At 42.4% G+C, this 21,885-nt stretch overlaps 2 protein-coding genes across 5 annotated transcripts in view; one reads left to right on the top strand and one right to left on the bottom strand.

The window, feature by feature from the left end:
- mnat1 (MNAT1 component of CDK activating kinase) overlaps nt 1-21,885 on the top strand; it is a 116,780-nt gene that overhangs the window by 52,752 nt on the left and 42,143 nt on the right. For 2 of the 4 annotated variants that reach the window (XM_058091527.1, XM_058091526.1), the window contains 5 exons: nt 96-2,504; nt 2,580-2,685; nt 3,976-4,460; nt 4,528-4,750; nt 10,693-10,797. In XM_058091527.1, coding sequence (XP_057947510.1) covers nt 10,709-10,797 — 89 coding nt within the window. In that variant the 5' untranslated portion in view covers nt 96-2,504; nt 2,580-2,685; nt 3,976-4,460; nt 4,528-4,750; nt 10,693-10,708. Of the gene's footprint in view, nt 1-95; nt 2,505-2,579; nt 2,686-3,975; nt 4,461-4,527; nt 4,751-10,591; nt 10,798-21,885 lie in introns of those variants that run through there. The other 2 variants (XM_058091529.1, XM_058091528.1) reach the window with 2 other exon arrangements.
- Nucleotides 592-9,190, bottom strand: six4a (SIX homeobox 4a). The gene is made up of 3 exons (XM_058091520.1): nt 8,186-9,190; nt 4,052-4,728; nt 592-2,513 (listed from the first exon to the last, which is right to left on the bottom strand). Exons 1-3 carry the CDS (start codon nt 8,917-8,919, stop codon nt 1,930-1,932), a joined length of 1,995 nt encoding a protein of 664 aa, XP_057947503.1. The 5' UTR covers nt 8,920-9,190; the 3' UTR covers nt 592-1,929.

Here is a 21,885-nt window from a genome sequence, read left to right as displayed (position 1 = left end):
TAGCAAACATCAAAACCCGGCCTCTTTCTTATCTTTTATATATGTTGTTTTGCTCGGGAAAAACACACATTTGGTGGGAATTTGTGCATTTACAGATAATCCCCCGAAGCCATGTGAGGAGTCGAGGATCTCGGCGTCTGTGAGTGACAGCACCTCAGATTCATTCTTCCACATGTCGGTTGCAGAGAAGAGCAGTGGGGGGATGTTTGGCCTTCGCTCAAGGGAAGGGCCATTGGATGGGGCTGCGTGGAGGAGCTCAAGACCCCCCACCCCCAAAAGGCTTTACCTCTGGAAATCTCATTGCTGTTTATTTGAATTACAGGGGCTGAGATGAGAAAAGGAGGGCTAATGAAGTCCAGGTTTCCAGGCATGTGCAAACAATCATGGCAAGGTTTTTTTTTTGCAGAAAGAGCAAGCAGCAGGATTACAGCAACGCTTGCCCCCACCACCCCAATGCCCCAATCGTCCCAGTTTGGCTACTTAAATGACGGAGAAGACATACATCTGTCATTAAAACACACGTCATGTCAAAAAGCAGCAAAGATAAAAAAATGCCTTTAACTCTTTTTATAAATATAAACTTTTATTGCAGTACTGAGATTTAGAAAAATACATTCACATAATTTCAGATAACAAACATATACGTCAAACTAAGATTAAAAAAAAAAAATTGCCCTTCACTAAGATTTGGTATATGAAGTTAAAGCACTGATGAATTGGGTAACCAAATAAAAAACAAAGTGTGATGCATTCAGAGATATGAATGCTGTTTCTTGGCCGCAAAGGCTGAAATGTGCTATTATGGTCATGTATGACAGGGAGAATGAGGCTCCTGTGGTTTAAAAAAAAAAAAAAAAAAAAAAGTACAGGACCCACTTGACAAATTTGACACCCAGTAAATATTCCAGTGACAGCAATGGTGGAGGTGATGGTAAAATCTCTGAATTTGAGCTGTTATTGCCTTCAAATAGCAGAGCTTCAGTGTTATTCACTATGAAAAAAAAAAACAAAAAGTGTCCACAACTGTCTGACGCCATGCAAAAAAAAAAAAAAAAAAAAAAAAATTTCGCCCCTTGTTGTTCTCACTGTAGGTGTTTGCATTTGCAGAGTCACGTTAAACCAAAACACAATCGAGCGTAGCATCATCACGCTTATTTAACGTAGCGGCGGGCATTATAAACAACATACAAGCGACATGTGAACCCACAGTGTGACCTTTTCATTCACTGTTGACGCCAGTGCTTGAAAATAGCATTCAACATGCCCATTTGTCCAAACTCGTCAAACCCTAGTGTCGTGCCCGTAGTGTCATGATGGTAGTGCAAACCCATAAAAAAAAAAAAAAAATGTACATTCATCTTTGAGACCGGAGAGGCAATTTAAGGTGCTTGCCGAAGGGCACTTTGTCGGAGTTGAGCAGCTTTTTGTGTGTTGAATGACTTATTGTTTTATACACGCATTGCATTGCGGTCCTTCAGTAAAAACTGGCCCACTTCCACAGACAGGCACCCCCCCCCCCTTGTCCCCCTTACCAATGACCTTTTTGGTTTGACCCAGATGACGCATTTAGTTTGGAGGAACATCCTGGTCACGTGACTTGCGGCATGCATGCCAGCACCTGCTTCGGCAAATCAAGTCCACTCAACAGGAAGTAGCAGGTGTTGTTTGTAAAACTGCACTTTTCAACATGGAGTGGATTTTCACAAAATGTGAACGCAACATGTTATTAATTATTATTTTTTTTTGTATAAATGTCCAAGCCTTCTTTCTTACTAGAGTGCATCTTTAAATAATTTAACAGTTAAAAGAAATGAATGGTAAAAAAAAAAAATGCACACACACACAATAACACACACACACACACACACACACAAACAAAAGCGTCATCATATCACTGCTTTCATGGACATGAGTGCTTTTGCTTTAAGGTTAAAGGTCAGCCATGTCCTGATCCATCTGCACTGTCTGTAGTTTGGCTAACTCCTTCCCCTCCACGGGTTCAATGTCGCCGCACATGGCCCGCACTATATCAGTCACGCCCGCCGGACTCGAGCCGTCCGTTTTGTTTTGGGACAGACTCATATAGTCACTAGTCATGCAGGTGCCCATCAGGTGCGAGACCTGACCCGCACGGACTTCGTGGTACTTGACCGCCTGCAGATGGTGACTGCTTGGGTTCGTTTGCGGCATCAGCGGCGTGCTAACGGTGAGTGTGGTGTACACGTCAGGGCTGGATGCAGTAACGGCGGGGATTTCTGCCGTGTCCGAGACCGGAACCTGCGTCGATGGAGCGTCTTCAGATGCGGGATTGGAGTAGCCGATATGCACGCTCGGGTCCAAGTGGAGCCCGTGGTGGTACGAGGAGTACACGCCTCCGTCCAGAGGTTCCTTCTTGATGGGCGGCTGGCTGACGCTGCTCATACTGTAGAGTACGGTGCTGTGGTGCAGGGAGGTCATGGTCAAGGAATCATCGCTGGCGGAGCTGACTGCGATATCGCTCAGAGGTATTGGACCTGCGGCCAGACAAGACAGATCAATACACATGTAGTAAATCCCTTCTCACTTCTCATATTGTACAGAAACGCAGCTGTTGTGTGTCTTGCACACTTTGTGTTGTCGGAGCCTGTGGCGCCTCAACAGCAAGCTTCCTTTCAATTAGGTGTGAATTCTCTGCACAATGTCAAAGTAAGTGCATTTTTTTTCCTTTTCTGCGTGTGTTTCTTTCATGGCGTCCGATTGCCTGAATCGTGTTTCGCTCCTCCTATGGCTCTGGAGATCAAAAGCATCGTGATGATGAGTGATGGCGACAAAGGACCACCACTCGCTCTTTTTTTACGTGTACGGGTCTTGTTCTTCATTTATATTTCCCATATGGGTTTAATTTTGCTGTATTCGATCTAATGCAGGGGTCTCAAACATGCGGCCCGCGGGCCAAATGTGGCCCGCAGAACACTAGTTTGAGACCCCCGCGCAAGTTTGATATGGATGCTGTACGGTATCATGTACCCAGAAAAAATTATTACGTTTGATTAATGTTCATGTTAAAGGTTAAATAACTGTTAATAGTTATCCTCCCTATCCGTGTGGAAGTGGTAAGTTTTTTGGCTATTTAAGTTTAAAGGAAATAACTTGAAGGCTACCGTTTAGGTTGCTAGCTCTCTAGTTTGCGAGTTAGCATGTGTCTCAAGACCCTGCAGTTGCACAATATGTTGTAAATAAAAAAAAATGACTATAGTTGTGTTTTGTCATGTCTACAGGGCTCTAATAATGCTTTGTTAATTTTGTAGTCGATCTAATGCAGGGGTCTCAAACACGCGGCCTGCGGGCCAAATGTGTCCCGCAGGACACTAGTTTGAGGCCCCCGCCTTGATATGAAAGTTTAATGTTAGTGCGGCCCGCGCAAGTTTGATATGGATGCTGTATGGTATCATGTACCCAGAAAAAATAATCACGTTTGATTAATGTTCATGTTAAAGGTTAAATAACTGTTAATAGTTATCCTCCCTATCCGTGTGGAAGTGGTAAGTTTTTGGCTATTTAAGTTTAAAGGAAATAACTTGAAGGCTACCGTTTAGGTCGCTAGCTCTCTAGTTTGCGAGTTAGCATGTGTCTCAAGACCCTGCAGTTGCGCAATATGTTGTAAATAAAAAGAGTATAAATGTGACTATAGTCGTGTTTTGTCATGTCTACAGGGCTCTAATAATGCTTTGTTCATTTTAATCTGAAAAAAATAATTTGTCTACCCACCAACTATATGTGGTTTCTTAAGTTTTTATTATTTGCCGTTTTATTATTATTATTATATTTATTTATTACTGATTGATTGATTTTCTTTATTCTTGATTTGTTTATTTATTTTTCATCTTATTTTGTGCAGAAAAATAAAAATTAAGAAAGCACTGAAAAAGTTTGTATATTTTTTTGTTTTTAATAAATGCGTTTTGTTTTTTTTTGGGAAAACCTGATGCGACCCAGCCTCGCCCAGACCCCAGCTCCAGTGGCCCCCAGGTAAATTGAGTTTGAGACCCCTGATCTAATGTAAAGAACCCACCTTGTGTGATGGATGAGGACGATGACGGCGAAGAAGAGAGCTGCAGCGGAGGAAGGCCGACGTCGCTGTTAAGCAACGAGCTTCCATCACCGTCAGAGACTCCGCTCGGTACCTGCACCAGACTGTATCCGCCCAGCGAGGAGCTGAACGTCAGCACGGAGGAGCCTCCGTTCTGGGACGCCATCGTGTGAACCCCCTCGAGCTTCACCTGCCCTCCATTCACACAGCCCGAGTAGGAAGAGGGGTACTGCAGGGTCGAATCCTCCGCAGATCCACCCAGTCCTTTCTCGTGAACGTCCATTCCAGAGCCGCCCATCAGAACGCCGCCGGACGGCCTCAGAGAATTGAACGCCATTGGTTGGATGCCCAAATTGAGCCCGTTGAAGAGGATGTTCCCGGGTGAGTGGAGGTAAGACGAGCCACCGTTGTGAAACACAGCCGAGGAGGCGCTATTGGTGACCAGGCTTCCGTTGTAGAGCCCCCCGCTGTTGGACGCGGGGCCCATTTTGATGTCCCCGATTTGCTGGATGACTACCCCACTGTCCATTGGCCCCGTTTGAATTGGGAGGCTCCCGTGAGTGATCACGCCATCTGAGGAGTTTGAGAGGGGCCTGGGTGACAAGTCCTCTTGACCTTTGGTGGACTCATCCTCTGTGCTGTGGTTGCCATCAGATTCACTGCGGGGAAAGGAATGTAATGGTAATGGTTTCATTTCATTTGAACGTGCATCAGATTGCAATTGAATGCATCACATAATCAGTTCACAGTTCCACATGTCCAAAAGGAGTAGGAAGAAGCAAAGCTTATTAAATCCTACCCCTCCATCTGGTACTTTTACAATCAGTAACTGTTATTTGTTCACTTCCTGCTTTCCTAATATAGTTTAAGTTATTTTTATTTTTTTTTTATTTAATGATTTTTTTTAATGGTTTTATTTCATTTGAACGTGCATCAGATTACAATTGAATGCATCACATAATCAGTTCACAGTTCCACATGTCCAAAAGGAGTAGGAAGAAGCAAAGCTTATTAAATCGCACCCCTCCATCTGGTACTTTTACAATCAGTAACTGTTACATTTGTTCACTTCCTGCTTTCCTAATATAGTTTACATTATTTTTATTTTGTTTTTTTAATTTAATGATTTTTTTTTTTTAATTTAATGGTTTATTTCATTTGAACATGCATCAGATTACAATTGAATGCATCACATAATCAGTTCACAGTTCCACATGTCCAAAAGGAGTAGGAAGAAGCAAAGCTTATTAAATCCTACCCCTCCATCTGGTACTTTTACAATCAGTAACTGTTATTTGTTCACTTCCTGCTTTCCTAATATAGTTTAAGTTATTTTTATTTATTTTTTTTATTTAATGATTTTTTTTAATGGTTTTATTTCATTTGAACGTGCATCAGATTACAATTGAATGCATCACATAATCAGTTCACAGTTCCACATGTCCAAAAGGAGTAGGAAGAAGCAAAGCTTATTAAATCGCACCCCTCCATCTGGTACTTTTACAATCAGTAACTGTTACATTTGTTCACTTCCTGCTTTCCTAATATAGTTTACATTATTTTTATTTTGTTTTTTTAATTTAATGATTTTTTTTTTTAATTTAATGGTTTATTTCATTTGAACATGCATCAGATTACAATTGAATGCATCACATAATCAGTTCACAGTTCCACATGTCCAAAAGGAGTAGGAAGAAGCAAAGCTTATTAAATCCTACCCCTCCATCTGGTACTTTTACAATCAGTAACTGTTACATTTGTTCACTTCCTGCTTTCCTAATATAGTTTAAGTTGTTTTTTGTTTTTTCATTTTTGTCACGTACCGAAGTACCTAACCCTAACCCACAATGACATAATGGTTACCATAGTAACTGTCAATATAGTGATATATATATGTATATATATATATATATATATATAGCACATCATGACTGGTTCAAGACTCTTCATCCTTGTATTTAGCAAACATCAACTGCTTGTATTGTTTCATGAATTGGCTCATCGTTACTCTACCAGTCGGAGATTTGGTGTGTCCAAAACAAAAACTTAAATGCATTAAAAAAAATAATATATGACTTAATAAATCTTTTGCTAGGTACATTCCTCTATGACTTTGATCTCTTTCCATGTTGCATGTAAGACTTGCCATGGGTCACATTTGTTGCTGTGTTATGAGGCTACACAGCTTTGAAGAGCAGGCTGTGCTTGGGAATGCCTCTTACCTCATGGAGAGACGACCAGCGTCAACAAGCGTGCAACCATTTGGCCGCAATAAATTCTGCTGTGTGATAAAAGCAGCCACCACCAGCACCACCAGCAGCACCAGTAGTCGTTGTATCAGCACAAACAAATGGCTTCAGACATTCTTACGCCTTTTAAATTTCTACGCCATCGTTTTTACAACTAAATTAGAATACTGAGTTGGCATCGGTCTTTAGTTAAAAAGATGCAATGTCGATTTTTAATCATGTTTACTTCTTTAGTAACCTGCTGTCTTAAGACTGATTCTAACAGCTGCACCGCCTTTAAACACCCCCCACTCCCACTACCACCCTCACCCCCAAGCCCCTCCCAGGAACAGATAACACAAGTGTGAATGGCCCTATACAAAGAATACATATAACATTTTAACGGCGGCCATCTTTAATAGTGTGTGAATTAGAAAGGGAGGGGATGGGGGGGAGACGGTCACCTCCACCAGGTGTGTATCAACATTGTTCACACGCACACAAGTTAATTAATATGATGCATGTTGACTTATGAGGCATACACACGCATAGCTCATAGAGTATGTATATGGAAATTATTAGTCTCATCCCCACTCACTATGATGTTAAATCGTTGGTTTCCATGCCTATAAGCAAGCTAACACACTTGAAACCTGAGCTGAAGGGCAACAAGCTTCATATTTCAAAACACAACAAACATGCTCCATATTTTTAAATAACTTATAAATATATACTACATGTTCTTCTTCTTCAGTATTGTTTCACAGTGATGCATCATTGCCAGTGAATGATTATAACAAACGTGCTCCATATTTTTAAATAACTTATAAATATATACTACATGTTCTTCTTCTTCAGTATTGTTTCACAGTGATGCATCATTGCCAGTGAATTATTATAACAAACGTGCGCCATATTTTTAAATAACTTATAAATATATACTACATGTTCTTCTTCTTCAGTATTGTTTCACAGTGATGCATCATTGCCAGTGAATTATTATAACAAACGTGCTCCGTATTTTTAAATAACTTATAAATATATACTACATGTTCTTCTTCTTCAGTATTATTTCACAGTGATGCATCATTGCCAGTGAATGGTTATAACAAACGTGCTCCATATTTTTAAATAACTTATAAATATATACTACATGTTCTTCTTCAGTGTTATTTCACAGTGATGCATCATTGCCAGTGAATGATTATAACAAACGTGCTCCATATTTTTAAATAACTTATAAATACGTATATACTACATGTTCTTCTTCTTCAGTATTATTTCACAGTGATGCATCATTGCCAGTGAATTATTATAACAAACGTGCTCTGTATTTTTAAATAACTTACAAATATATACTACATGTTCTTCTTCTTCAGTATTATTTCACAGCGATGCATCATTGCCAGTGAATTATTATAACAAACGTGCTCCATATTTTTAAATAACTTACAAATATATACTACATGTTCTTCTTCTTCAGTATTATTTCACAGTGATGCATCATTGCCAGTGAATGATTATAACAAACATGCTCCGTATTTTAAAATAACTTATAACTATATACTACATGTTATTCTTCTTCAGTATTGTTTCACAGTGATGCATCATTGCCAGTGAATGATTATCACAAACGTGCTCCATATTTTTAAATAACTTATAAATATATACTACATGTTCTTCTTCAGTGTTGTTTCACAGTGATGCATCATTGCCAGTGAATTATTATAACAAACGTGCTCCGTATTTTTAAATAACTTACAAATATATACTACATGTTCTTCTTCTTCAGTATTGTTTCACAGTGATGCATCATTGCCAGTGAATTATTATAACCCGAATATGGATTTTCCACTGACAAAAGATCATTCAGGATTGTAGTTCTCACCTTTTGGACTGAGCCTCGGAGGGGTTTCTGTCCCTCTGCCTCCTGTTCTTGAACCAGTTGCTGACCTGGGTCAAGGAGAGTCCGGTGATCTTGGCGAGATTGCGTTTCTCAGCCGGAGAGGGGTACCGGTTCTGGTTGTACAGGTCCTTGAGCGCGTTCCGGGACCTCTCCTTGAAGCAGTACACCGTCTCCTCGCCATCCCAGATAGTCCTGGGGAGAGGGTACTTTCTCCGGATCCGGTACTTGTCCACGGCGCCGAGGGGTCTCCCCCGCGCCTTCTCTGCCTCGGTGTATCGGGCCTTGTACCACAGATCCTGCAGGAAGGTGTGGTTCGACGGGGTGAAGCTGTGGTTCTCCAGGATACTGTAGAGCTCCTGGTAGCGAGCCTGGTGGAACGCGACTAGGGATTGCGCTTTGAGGATGCTTTCGTTGCCGCGCAGCAGGTCGCTCTGGGGCAGGGACCAGAGGAACCGGGCCAGGCGGTCCACGTTGCCGCCCTGCTGCAGCGCCTCGCACACGCACGCCACTTGCTCCGGGGAGAAAGCCAGCGAGGAGGCGGCGCTCACCAGCAGCTCCGTGCGCACCGCGTCCGCGTTGGGTGCCGCTCGCTCCATGGACAACTCGGCCGCCTCCAGCCCCGCAAGCTTGATGCACTCCCGCTCGTCGACCTCCTTCACATTTTCCCTCTTGATTGCATTCGCTGTGGTGACTTCTCCAGCTGAAGAAGAAGACATTTTTTTTTTTTTTGGTTGCTCAAGGCTTCCCTGGTCGAGTCACTCCTCCCAGCTCGATCAGGTTACCTCCTCGCCATGCGAAGGCGATCGGATATCTGACAGCAGCTGTAAGTAGATACTTCTCCCTCTCTCTACCCCCAAAAGCCTCCCAATGTGACTTTTTACTCCACGCAGACTGCAAGTGGAAGGAGACACGCCGAGGTCTATGCGCTTGAGAGCCACGCTATTGGCCGCCCGAGGCCCCCGGGAGGGAGGAGCGACAAGGATCCAGACTTCCAATGTTTGCTTTTTTTTCCCAGCTGTCACTCATACAAGCTCCACGGTTATCGTCCGACAGCGCTGCTCACCTGTGCGAGGTGAGCAGAGCGTGACCGTGGGAATGAACTTTATCGAGGAAGTGTCTGTCTGGTTTACGCAAATAAACAAACTTAAGTCCGAACTGGGAACTCCTGGGGCGGTGGTGGAAAATGCGGATTTAGGCCCGCAGATTTTTTTTTTATTAGCTGTGGTATGGTGGCCGATAAGGGAAAACGCGCAAAGATTTTAATATTCAAAAATACTGCAAATATCCGAAAATGTACACAAACCATAAAAACAACTGTACTCGGGTATGTCTTTCCTGGGATCCTTGTGTATTCTGGGAATTTTCAGCATTTTTCCCATGTAATAACCATGTAAGCCATTATTATTATAATTATTATTATCCTAAATCAGCAGCCTCAAATTGATTGATGTATTGCACTACACACTTCATCAAGGTACTGTTTCATACACAGGTGTCAAACCCAAGGCCAGTGGGCCAAATCCGGCTCTGTCATATCATTTTATATGGCCCACCAAAAAAGCCCAAATGTGCACTTATCTTTCAATATTGTTAATGCATTATTTATGCTGTTATGCTTATATTAGAAATGTTTTTGTGACTAAAACCTTTTCACTGTTTTTCCTTATTTGCATAATTTCAAAAGCAGTTTTTTTTTAGCAAAAAATACTATATATGATTATGACAAATGTATACATTTATGTTGTTTCATAGTGATTTAATCAAAACCTGAATGTGGCCCTTGGTGAAAACCAGTTTGACAACCCTGGTAGTGAAATCCAATACAATAGGTGCATTATTATTTTTATCAGTAGTAGTAGTAGTATTTTACAAATCTAATAATTTCAAATGTAATTGTTAATGTATTATGAATAAACCCAAAGTGACGAACATAATGTTCACTTTATATCATATAGTTTCAGTTAAAATTGAGCATTAATGTTCTATTATTACTATGGTATATTGGTATTTATTATTGTAGTTTTTTTTGCTCACAAATAAATAACATTTCACACATGGTCTGGGTTTTTATTATTGCACTTTAGAGATGTAATATAAAAATTATATATTTTAATATAATGTCTTTGTGGCGTTATTGTTGCATTACACATGCATGGTTATTAGCATACGATGTCACTAAATATTTATTTTCTTGTAAAACTAATAATTTCGCGCTTTGATTTGAAAATATGATTGCGCTTCCGGTTCCAAATTACATTGTGAAAAATAAAAAGAATCACGTGACTTTTGTGCGTCTCTGTACAAGTAAAACTATTCCACTTTCCAGGAGGCCTCCGTCGTTGGTGCCGTTGACGTCATTAAAGCGGAACCTTACTCGCGTTTCCCATCGGACCAATTTCAATGAAACACATGCAATCGCCGCCGGAAATGTGAGCGGTGAAGCTGCAGGTTCTTCTAAATCAGTCCATTTTTTTATACTTCTGTTGCAGAGAGAAGCAAAAAAAAATGGACGACCAAGGGTGCCCGAGATGCAAAACAACAAAATACAGAAACCCTTCGTTGAAGTTGATGGTGAACGTCTGTGGACATACGCTGTGAGTACTGAAAACAAGCTAGCACTGCTGCACTATTTACTGTATGGCACCACTTTTAGCATGTTAGCTCCTCAGATATGGTCGTCAAACACCGTTAAAAGTCTTTTTGGAAAAATCCAGAGACAGTGCAGTCGTATTATTTATAATAATATCATGAATCATCATCGCAATAAATTGGAATATCTTTGAAAAATGTGTTTGTTTTAAAAAGTGAAACTCATATTCCATAGATCATCTAAACACAGAGTGGAATATTTCAGCAGTGTATTACATTTATAATTTTGATGAGTACAGCGTACAGTTGATAAAAAAGTTCAGTATCTCATAAAATGTAAAAAAAAAAAGTGCCAAAATGTTCAATGCTGGTTATTATCCAATTAGCATATGATTTGCAAACCTGCTAAACCTTTAACTGATCTCCTTTGAGCTCCTGAAATCAAATAACTTGCACAATATTCTAATTTATTGAGCTGTGCTCATTTGCTAATCACTGTAGAGCAGGGGTCTCAAACTCAATTTACCTGGGGGGCTACCGGAGCTAGGGTCTGGGCAAGGCTGGGCCGCATCATATAATAATAATAATAAAACGGCAAATAATAAAAACTTAAGAAACCACATATAGTTGGTGGGTAGACAAATTATTTTTTTCAGATTAAAATGAACAAAGCATTATTAGAGCCCTGTAGACATGACAAAACACGACTATAGTCACATTTATACTCTTTTTATTTACAACATATTGCGCAACTGCAGGGTCTTGAGACACATGCTAACTCGCAAACTAGAGAGCTAGCGACCTAAACGGTAGCCTTCAAGTTATTTCCTTTAAACTTAAATAGCCAAAAACTTACCACTTCCACACGGATAGGGAGGATAACTATTAACAGTTATTTAACCTTTAACATGAACATTAATCAAACGTAATATTTTTTTCTGGGTACATGATACCATACAGCATCCATATCAAACTTGCGCGGGCCGCACTAACATTAAACTTTCATATCAAGGCGGGGGCCTCAAACGAGCCTGCGGGCCACATGTTTGAGACCCCTGCTGTAGAGTAAAAAAAAGTAGGGGATAACATAAAGTGAAGGGGCTTTGTCAGGTCATGCACCTAATTTGTTGCCCTCTCTTACACTTACTATTAACATTGTCCTCATGGCACTAAAACCTGTTAGCTGAGCAATTTCAATATTTCACCATGTCATCTGTTTATAAACCTGCTCATTTGAATAAAGGGTACACATATCTGTGTAAGCAGTCCGGTGTCGTAACGGTTGCCCCACACAAGAGCTTCTTTTCCACCCCTCACGCTATTTATTGACCGCACCATCAAGAAGCGGCCTTGCTTTGTCATCAGGTCACACTCAGTTTGGACACAGGGATGCATGCAGAAATGAAAAGGATTCTGCAATGGAGCATATTTTTGTGAAGTTGTTCCACTTATAGACAAGGTCACCTTTGTAACATATGCGCTTGTTATTGTTGTTGTATAGTGGTTCACTACAGGTGCTTGACAATATTAGGCGGTCATCTCAGTATGATGCAGTGCAGATAACACAGGTGTGAACTGAGATTTATTGCCTTTGTAAAGGCAGGATTTGGGCCGCATGGTTCGTGTATAGGCGTTGGTTTTCTCCGGGTACTCCGGTTTCCTCCCACATTCCAAAAACATGCTAGGTTAATTAGCGACTCCAAATTGTCCATAGGTATGAATGTGAGTGTGAATGGTTGTTTGTCTATATGTGCCCTGTGATTGGCTGGCCACCAGTCCAGGGTGTACCCTGCCTCTCACCCCGAAGACAGCTGGGATAGGCTCCAGCATACCCGAAACCTTAGTGAGGATAAGCGATAGAAAATGAATAAATGAATAATAAGGGATGAAACATGCTGCACGGCGGATTGAGTGGTTAGCACGCAGGCCTCACAGCTAGGAAACCCGAGTTCAATTCCATCCTCATCCATCTCTGTGTGGAGTTTGCATGTTCTCCCCGTGCATGCGTGGGTTTTCTCCGGGTACTCCGGTTTCCTCCCACATTCCAAAAACATGCTAGGTTAATTAGCGACTCCAAATTGTCCATAGGTATGAATGTGAGTGTGAATGGTTGTTTGTCTATATGTGCCCTGTGATTGGCTGGTGACCAGTCCGGGGTGTACCCCGCCTCTCGCCGGAAGACAGCAGGGATAGGCTCCAGCATACCCGAAACCTCAGTGAAGATAAGCAATAGAAAATGAATAATAAGGGATGAAACAGTCTATACGGCGGATGAGTGGTTAGCGTGCAGGCCTCACAGCTAGGAAACCCGAGTTCAATTCCATCCTCATCCATCTCTGTGTGGAGTTTGCATGTTCTCCCCATGCATGCGTGGGTTTTCTCCGGGTATTCCGTTTTTTCTCCCACATTCCAAAAACATGCTAGGTTAATTAGCGACTCCAAATTGTCCATCGGTATGAATGTGAGTGTGAATGGTTGTTTGTCTATATGTGCCCTGTGATTGGCTGGCCACCAGTCCAGGGTGTACCCCCCCTCTCGCCCCGAAGACAACTGGGATAGGCTGTGTAATAAGCATCAACTCAACTTATTGACAAGCCTGGGAGTCACGCTGCACTGCAATTATACATTCACAAAAACCGACATGGTGGTTTCGGAGTTGTCAAACTCAAGGAGGAAACGCAAGAATCCTGGCCAAAGACCTGAAAGACAGGCAACCGGACCTGTTTAAAGAATTCAGCTTGAGTACTTTTCAGTTTATGATCACTTGTCTCACATTAGACACAACCTCAATACATATTGTGTCATTTGGGGATCTAATACTTGCCCACTATATGAACAGAGGTGGCTAACATCTAACATCACCAGCCAATCACAGGGCACATATAGACAAACAACCATTCACACTCACATTCATACCTATGGACAATTTGGAGTCGCTAATTAACCTAGCATGTTTTTGGAATGTGGGAGGAAACCGGAGTACCCGGAGAAAACCCATGCATGGATTTGAACCATGGAACCGTGGAATTGAACCCTGGTCTCCTAGCTGTGAGGTCTGCGCACTAATCATCATTCAATACCAATTAAACTAGCATGTTTTTAGAATGTGGGAGAACAAAAAAAAACCCGGTGAGAACATGCAAACTTCACACAGAGATAGCCGAATGTGGAATTGAACTCAGGTGTCCTGGTTGTGAGTCCTGTGTGCTAACCACTCACCCACCGTGCAGCCTACAAGGGTGAACAAGTGGCTCCGAATCTCTTTGTATGCGGTCCAAATGTATCTATGGCAGGCCACTACTAATAAATGATAGTATGAGAAACACTGAATGAGATCCAGGACAGCAGAGCCATCAAGCCCTGGTTGGTGAGGCATGCTGGGGTACAGCGAGAGCGAGGAGAAATTTAATAAATCATTAATATTTAGAAAAATAATTATATGTTTGTTTGAATCGAGATTGTGATTTAATTTTTGATGTTTTTGTGCAGCGCTATCAGTACCCGTTCTGTTCCTTTCTAGTCCTTCATTGAAATAACTGTCAACCTCTCACTAAGTCGGTGTCCATTCCACAGTGAGCTTAAGTCCACTTCCTGCCCTGGCAATGCAAGGCCAGTATCAAGCTTCTCCTGACACACGTCTAAATTTAAACTGCACCACAGCACATTTTGTATCCCTGTCACCAGGGGCGCCTGATATGTGTTATTTATTACCTTTGTATGATGACACTGGGCCCGTGTCCTTTGGGATTTGACACTTGGGCACACAGGCAGCCATGCCTAATTAAATGGAAGCCAGAGACTGTATCTGATTGCAGGAGAGTTTCATAGGTTGATGCACATCAGCAGAGCGTGAGGAGTGTGTGTGTGTGAGTGTTTTAAAAAATAAATCACCATAGCATCAAAACTTTGAATAAAAAATTATTAACCTATTAGCGTGCAAAAAAAAGCTACTCATAAATTAAGAATACAGCAATCCCTTATTTTTTGTGGTCAATTAGATGTAAAAATTAATTATGCTTATTTTTCGGCCCCTTTGTATTGAGTTGTGGACTCTTACAGAGCAGCTCCACACAATAACCAGCACTACAGTAAATATCCAAATACCCACACAGACTTAAATGCACTTTATTCATGTAACATTCATTCATTCATTCATTTTCTACCGCTTTTCCGTGGGGGATGCTGGAGCCTATCCCAGCTGACTTTGGGTGAGAGGCGGGGTACACCCTGGACTGGTGGCCAGCCAATCACAGGGCACATATAGACAAACAACCATTCACACTCACATTCATACCTATGGACAATTTGGAGCGTGCAAAAAAAAAAGCTACTCATAAATGAAGAATACAGCAATTCCTTATTTATTGTGGTCAATTAGACTCTTACAGAGCAGCTCCACACAATAACCAGCACCAGAGTAAATATCCAAATACCCACACAGACTTAAATGCACTTTATTCATGTAACATTCATTCATTTTCTACCGCTTTTTCCTCACGAGGGTCGCAGGGGATGCTGGAGCCTATCCCAGCTGACTTTGGGCGAGAGGCGGGGTACACCCTGGACTGGTGGCCAGCCAATCACAGGGCACATATATTACAAATTCACAATATGGAGCGTGCAAAAAAAAGCTACTCATAAACAAAGAATACAGCAATCCCTTATTTATTGTGGTCAAATTAGACCATCTTAATGGCTTATATGCTTCTGATCAAAAAATGTAAAAATTAATTATGCTTATTTTTCGGCCCTATTGTATTGTATTGATAACATTCATTCATTCATTCATAAAAAGTTTCTAGTATTGCCGCGATTGACAATAGCAAGGACAATGACGTAGCTCTCTAGTGACGGCAGCACTCATGCAGCCCCAGACTATGATGTTGCCGCCAACAAACACAATTATCTCGCCAAAAGACCATAAAAAGTTTCTGGTATTGCCGCGATTGACAATAGCAAGGACAATGACGTAGCTCTCTAGTGACGGCAGCACTCATGCAGCCCCAGACTGTGATGTTGCCGCCAACAAACACAATTATCTTTTTCCTCATGAGGGTCGCGGGGGTGCTGGAGCCTATCCCAGCTGTCTTTGGGCGAGAGGCGGGGTACACCCTGGACTGGTGGCCAGCCAATCACAGGGCACATATAGACAAACAACCATTCATACTCACATTCATACCTATGGACAATTTGGAGTCGCTAATTAACCTAGCATGTTTTTGGAATATGTGAGGAAACCGGAGTACCCGGAGAAAACCCACGCATGCACGGGGAGAACATGCAAACTCCACACAGAGATGACCGAGAGTGGAATTGAACCCTGGTTCAATGGGGGCTGCTTGCCTGCTAACATTTTCTTTTCCATTATGTGTGTATGATGGTGGAAAAGGGAAGTTTGTCGCATTTTCGATGTGGCGACGCGAAACTTAAACCATCTCCAAAACCGGAGACGCTGACTTTTAACATGTCAGAAGTTCAGACAGGACCGTTTATTTATTTATTCATTCAGGGACACGATCCGGATGATTCATCATAAAGTGGCTCGCGACTGAGGTCTAATTTTTCAACATCTCATATGGCAAGCTTCCTGTGTAAGCAATCTCACTCTTGGGGATGGAAGTTCTTTTTTTGGATGCAGGTATCAGAGGTGAACGTGTTCTTGCAGGTTTCTTACTTTGCTTTCAATCGCTTCTATTCTAGTTTTATTTTAGGTGGAGAAGCATTTGTGATGTAGAAGCAAGGAAATACAGTAAACCTCGGATATATCGGACTTGGATATATCGGAAATTTGTTCACAGCGGACAGATAAAAAAGAACCAATTTTTCTGTAATGCATTTCCAATAAAAATTAATTGCATATATCGGATTTTTATAACGGATTTCGCCTATTTCGGACAAAATCTCCAGTCCCGTTCCAATGCATTTCCATTAAATTTCCCTCGCATATATCGGATGGCCGCATCGTGGCGCTCCGATTCGCCGAATCGTGACAGGCCGCTATACGACGTCATTTGCAGCGTTTGCAGCGTTGCCTGCGCGTCCAGGTACATTGGAAACATAGTCAAGGAAGTGCCTTTTTATAACGGATAAAATCCGATTTACGCATATACTGGATATAAATCCGATATATGCGTAAAACGGACATTTTCCGGTATACGCATATAACGGATTTCGCTTATATCGGACAAAACCAGTGGGAACAATTGAATCCGATATATCCAAGGTTTACTGTAATGTTGGTAGAAGGTGGAGGCATCTTTGCCCCTGCTACCTTGCTTTCCCAGCACCCCCTTCTGTGACCTGCTGACAGCTGCAGATGGGAAAGATATAGCAGCCTGGAGCTGTGAGCTGGACAGGTGAGAAGAGTAGAAGAAGGAGGAGGAGGTGGAGGAGGAGTCAGTCGGTTTCTCTGTGCCCTCCAAAGTGACAATATGGCGCTGTGTTGCTTTGCCGCCTTTGAAAAGTTATGAACCGCAATCAAGGCACACAATTGTGAAACCGAAGAGCTGAAGAGACCCACTTCAGGCGAAAAAAAAATGATGCCATATTGACTCTCAAAGTCTCCACCCTCCCCTTTTTAGATGTTCACCTCTGTGCTCGCAGGATTTCCCCTTCGGAGGGTTCAGTTGTGTGGTCCATTTATGGGGCAGGGGGATAAGCTACGCCCCTGCTCTTACTCCGTGTTGATGAATGGGTTCTTTGTGGGCCTGTGGAAACAAGCAGTAGTCCTCCATCCTACCTCCATATGGCCGAGGTCTATACATCTCATGTAGCCTTGGGCCGTATTGAACATCTGCCTCTCCCAGTGTGCACTTGGGCCAAGGGGGCTTGGTGAAACGCAGATGTTCCATGGTTTCGTTTTTTTAGTTCGGTACTTTGTTCATGTCTAATTTGGACGGCGTTCGCTTCATTTATTCGATCTTTTTAGCTTGCGCTTCTGTGGAAGCTTCAGCGTTGCATTTAGCAGGTTACGCCTGTTTGACCCACATCTGCCGTGATGCCTAAACATTCAAACGCTGTGACTCGGCACTTTTTTTTCTCCTGTTTTTGCTGAAGAGTGAAGCCGCTTACATGATGACTCTTGCATGATGGGCTTCATCCCTCAGAGAGCTTCTGATGAGACACCAGCATTGGAAAGAAAGGACTCAAATGCACCACGAATATGCTGAAAAATCTCAAACTCAAGTTGGGTCCCAAAGTATTTGGATGATACCACAGTTTTTAGGATTTTGTACCCCAATTTAGTTGAAATGCAACAGTCAATATGCGATATAAGTGTAGAGTTTCACTTTTCATTTAAAATATTTCATTAAAATGTGACATTTACTTTGTAGGAATTGGAGCCATTTTGTATAAAAGACCTAACAAACCTTTCCTTTGACATAATTGGAAGGTCATTTCTTGTTTGTGTGTCTTGCCGCCTTCACTTTTTGTCTTCAGTAAGGTAAACGTATGCTCCAACGTATGTGATTTCTAGTTCATAGTAACGCAATTTCATAAAAAACTCTTCGCAGTACGGCATGCCAAAGTACCCTTGCCCGACGGGAATATCACTGATTGGATTTACTTGCCTAAATTTTGTTTAAACTTGCCCCGGGCCATCGGTACATCGTTATTGTCGAGCCCTGATAGATGTTTTCGTAGTCAAACCATCGCTGATTGGTTGATTGCGAACAAGAATGGATGTGGGTAAAACGCGGACTGTGGACTACCGACCGCGGTCTAAATAAACGATTCTGATTGGTCCATTTCAAGATTTGCAAGGATCGGTTTGCAAATTACCACCTGAATTACGCAGTCCGTTTTACCAACACCCAACAAGAACCGCTTTAAAAAAAACTCTTGGCAGTGCGGCATGCCAAAGTGCATTCCCGACGGGAATATCACTGATTGGATTTAGTTGCCCGAATTTTTTTTTAACTTGCCCCGGGCCATCGGGACATCGTTATTGTCGAGCCCTGGTAGATGTTTTCGTAGTCAAGCCATCGCTGATTGGTTGATTGCGAACAAGAATGGATGTGGGTAAAACGCGGACTGTGGACTGCGAACCGCGGTCTAAATAAACGGTTCTGATTGGTCCATTTCAAGATTTGCAAGGATTGGTTTGCAAATTACCACCGGAATTACGCAGTCCGTGTTTTACCAACACCCAACAAGAACCACTTTTTAAAAAAAAACTCTTGGCAGTATGGCAAGCCAAAGTACACTTGCCCGACGGGAATATCACTGATTGGATTTATTTGCCCGAATTTTGTTTAAACTTGCCCCGGACCATCGGTACATCGTTATTGTCGAGCCCTGATAGATGTTTTCGTAGTCAAACCATCGCTGATTGTTTGATCGCGAACAAGAACGGATGTGGGTAAAACGCGGACTGTGGACTGTGAACCACGGTCTAAATTTCTGATTGGTCCATTTCAAGATTTGCAAGGATTGGTTTGCAAATTACCACCTGAATTCCGCAGTCCGTGTTTTACCAACACCCAACAAGAACCGCTTTTAAAAAAAACTCTTGGCAGTACGGAATGCCAAAGTACACTTGCCCGACGGGAATATCACTTGCCCGAATTTTGTTTTAACTTGCCCCGGGCCATTGGTACATCGTTATTGTCGAGCCTTGGACAATATCAAGGTTGTACTTGTATCTGATGACAAAGGAATGCAGTTTTCTGCAATGGCCAAGCTCTTGTAGACGTCTTGTGACACCCCTAGTGTGGACTTAAATATATTTTTTACGACGAAAACACTAAGTTCGCAAAAAAACAGACACTCACAATTGGAAACCAGATGTTTTTTTTTGTGTGTAAAGGCAGCCAGGAAGCGGAGGTGAATCCCTGTGGAAATAAAGCTCCACAGAGAGTTAATTAAAACGGTGCACTGTGCAAACGTTTATCCAAGCCCTCCACCCCATCAGGGGAGATTTAGAAGCGTTCCCATTGTCCTCAGTGTCCACTCCTCACTTGAGTGTGACTGATGGGTAAACGCCTACCTGCATAAAGGTGTGATTGATGGCTAAGCTCAGGGTTGCGCCCTCAGGTTGGGTTCTATCGGTTGCCATAGAGACGTGTCATGACGGCGCACGAGGGAGATCTTCCACTTTGAACCCGTGCTTCACCTGAAGTTCTTCAATGTCAGTTATTTTGTTCATTTTTTTTGTTTTGTTTTATGACCAATGGAAGGGTCTGCTGTGTGCGTATAAGGAGCCAAAACTCCACCTGAAAAACTCATCATGACCACACGGCCCTACTATCCATTTTTTTTTAACTCTCTGGGAGACTGTTTCAGACATGAAGCAGATAGTCGGCTCACTTAGCCAAATGTAGCTTTTATAGCTGAGACCATTAGGAAGGCATAAGTTGTTGCATGAATGCTTTGAGAGATTGTTACATTTCTTTAAGTTGCAACACCAACTTTGACACGCTTTGCAAGTTTTTGTGCATCATACAAACCCCATCATGTCATTTGTTTACTAGTTTAGGCAAAATATAGAACATACGTAATAAGTACGGCCGATGCATGTTCAGATATGTCACACGTTATCAATGATGACGTCACTAGTTGAGGTAGAGTTGGTGGACGTTAGACATCTTGCAGTTCTCCACATTCTTGTGCGGACGTAGTTGGCTGTAGGCAACACAATTATCTTGGTACTCGCTCGTATTGCTAGCTACGAGGGCGGCTATACTTCTGTAGAAGTTGTACACTGACTACTCTTATCTATCCAAGATAAGATATCCAAGATGTTATACTGTAGTGGTTGCTGAATGTTGTGTGCTAACTTTTGTGAGATACTGTATATACACACAGTGGACTGCGCATCTCTTACTGCAGGGGTGTTATGGGTGCTTCAAATTCTTGAAAATTTTAATGTTGCATTCAAACTATTTAACACAGCATTAAGTGTTGGTAAAACCTGAAAACTGATTTTGAGAGTGTTTAAACAAAACAAAACTGAATTAGGGCTGCACGGTGGACAAGTGGTTAACACACAGACCTCACTGCTAAACCCAATTTCAATCCCACCCTCTCTATGTGGAGTTTGTATGTTCTCCCCGTGTTTCTGTGGCTTTTCTCCAGGTTTCAAGATGGCCGTGACCACGGAGCTTTTCGCTTGTAGTTTGATTTGACATATGCTGTTTGTGACACGGGGATGCACGGGGGGAAAAGTGGTTAGCGCGCAGACCTCACAGCTAGGAGACCCGAGTTCAATCCCACCCTCGGCCATCTCTGTGTGGAGTTTGCATGTTTTCTCCGGGTACTCCGGTTTCCTCCCACATTCCAAAAACATGCTAGGTTAATTGGCGACTCCAAATTGTCCATAGGTATGAATGTGAGTGTGAATGGTTGTTTGTCTATATGTGCCCTGTGATTGGCTGGCCACCAGTCCAGGGTGTACCCCGCCTCTCGCCCCAAGACAACTGGGATAGGTTCCAACATCCTCGCGACCCTCGTGAGGATAAGTGGTAGAAAATGAATGACTAATAGATATCAAGGCTGCAAGGCGGACTAGTGGTTCGCACGCAGGCCTCGCAGCTAGGAGACCCGAGTTCAATTCCACCCTCAGCCATCTCTTTGTGGAGTTTGCATGTTCTCCCTACCTGGGTACTCCAGTTTCCTCCCGCATTCCAAAAACATGCTAGGTTAATTAGCGACTCCAAATTGTCCATAGGTATGAATGTGAGTGTGAATGGTTGTTTGTCTATATGTGCCCTGTGATTGGCTGGCCACCAGTCCAGGGTGTATCCCGCCTTTCGGCCCAAGACAGCTGGGATAGGCTCCAGCACCCCCGCAACCCTTGTGAGGATAAGCAGTAGAAAATGAATAAATGAATGAATTGCACAGTGAATGAGTGGTTAGTGTGCAGGCCACACAGATAGGAGACCCGAGTTCGATTCCACCCTCGGCCATCTTTGTGTGGAGTTTGCATGTTCTCCCCGTGCATGCGTGGGTTTTCTCCGGGTACTCCGGTTTCCTCCCACATTCCAAAAACATGCTAGGTTAATTAGCGACTCCAAATTGTCCATAGGTATGAATGTGAGTGTGAATGGTTGTTTGTCTATATGTGCCCTGTGATTGGTTGGCGCCTCTCGCCC

Source organism: Doryrhamphus excisus, chromosome 13, assembly GCF_030265055.1.
Source record: "Doryrhamphus excisus isolate RoL2022-K1 chromosome 13, RoL_Dexc_1.0, whole genome shotgun sequence".
In the NCBI taxonomy this organism is placed as follows: domain Eukaryota; kingdom Metazoa; phylum Chordata; class Actinopteri; order Syngnathiformes; family Syngnathidae; genus Doryrhamphus; species Doryrhamphus excisus.
The sequence above is the reverse complement of the archived record's forward strand: the minus strand, read 5'-3'. Positions and strand labels throughout refer to the sequence as shown.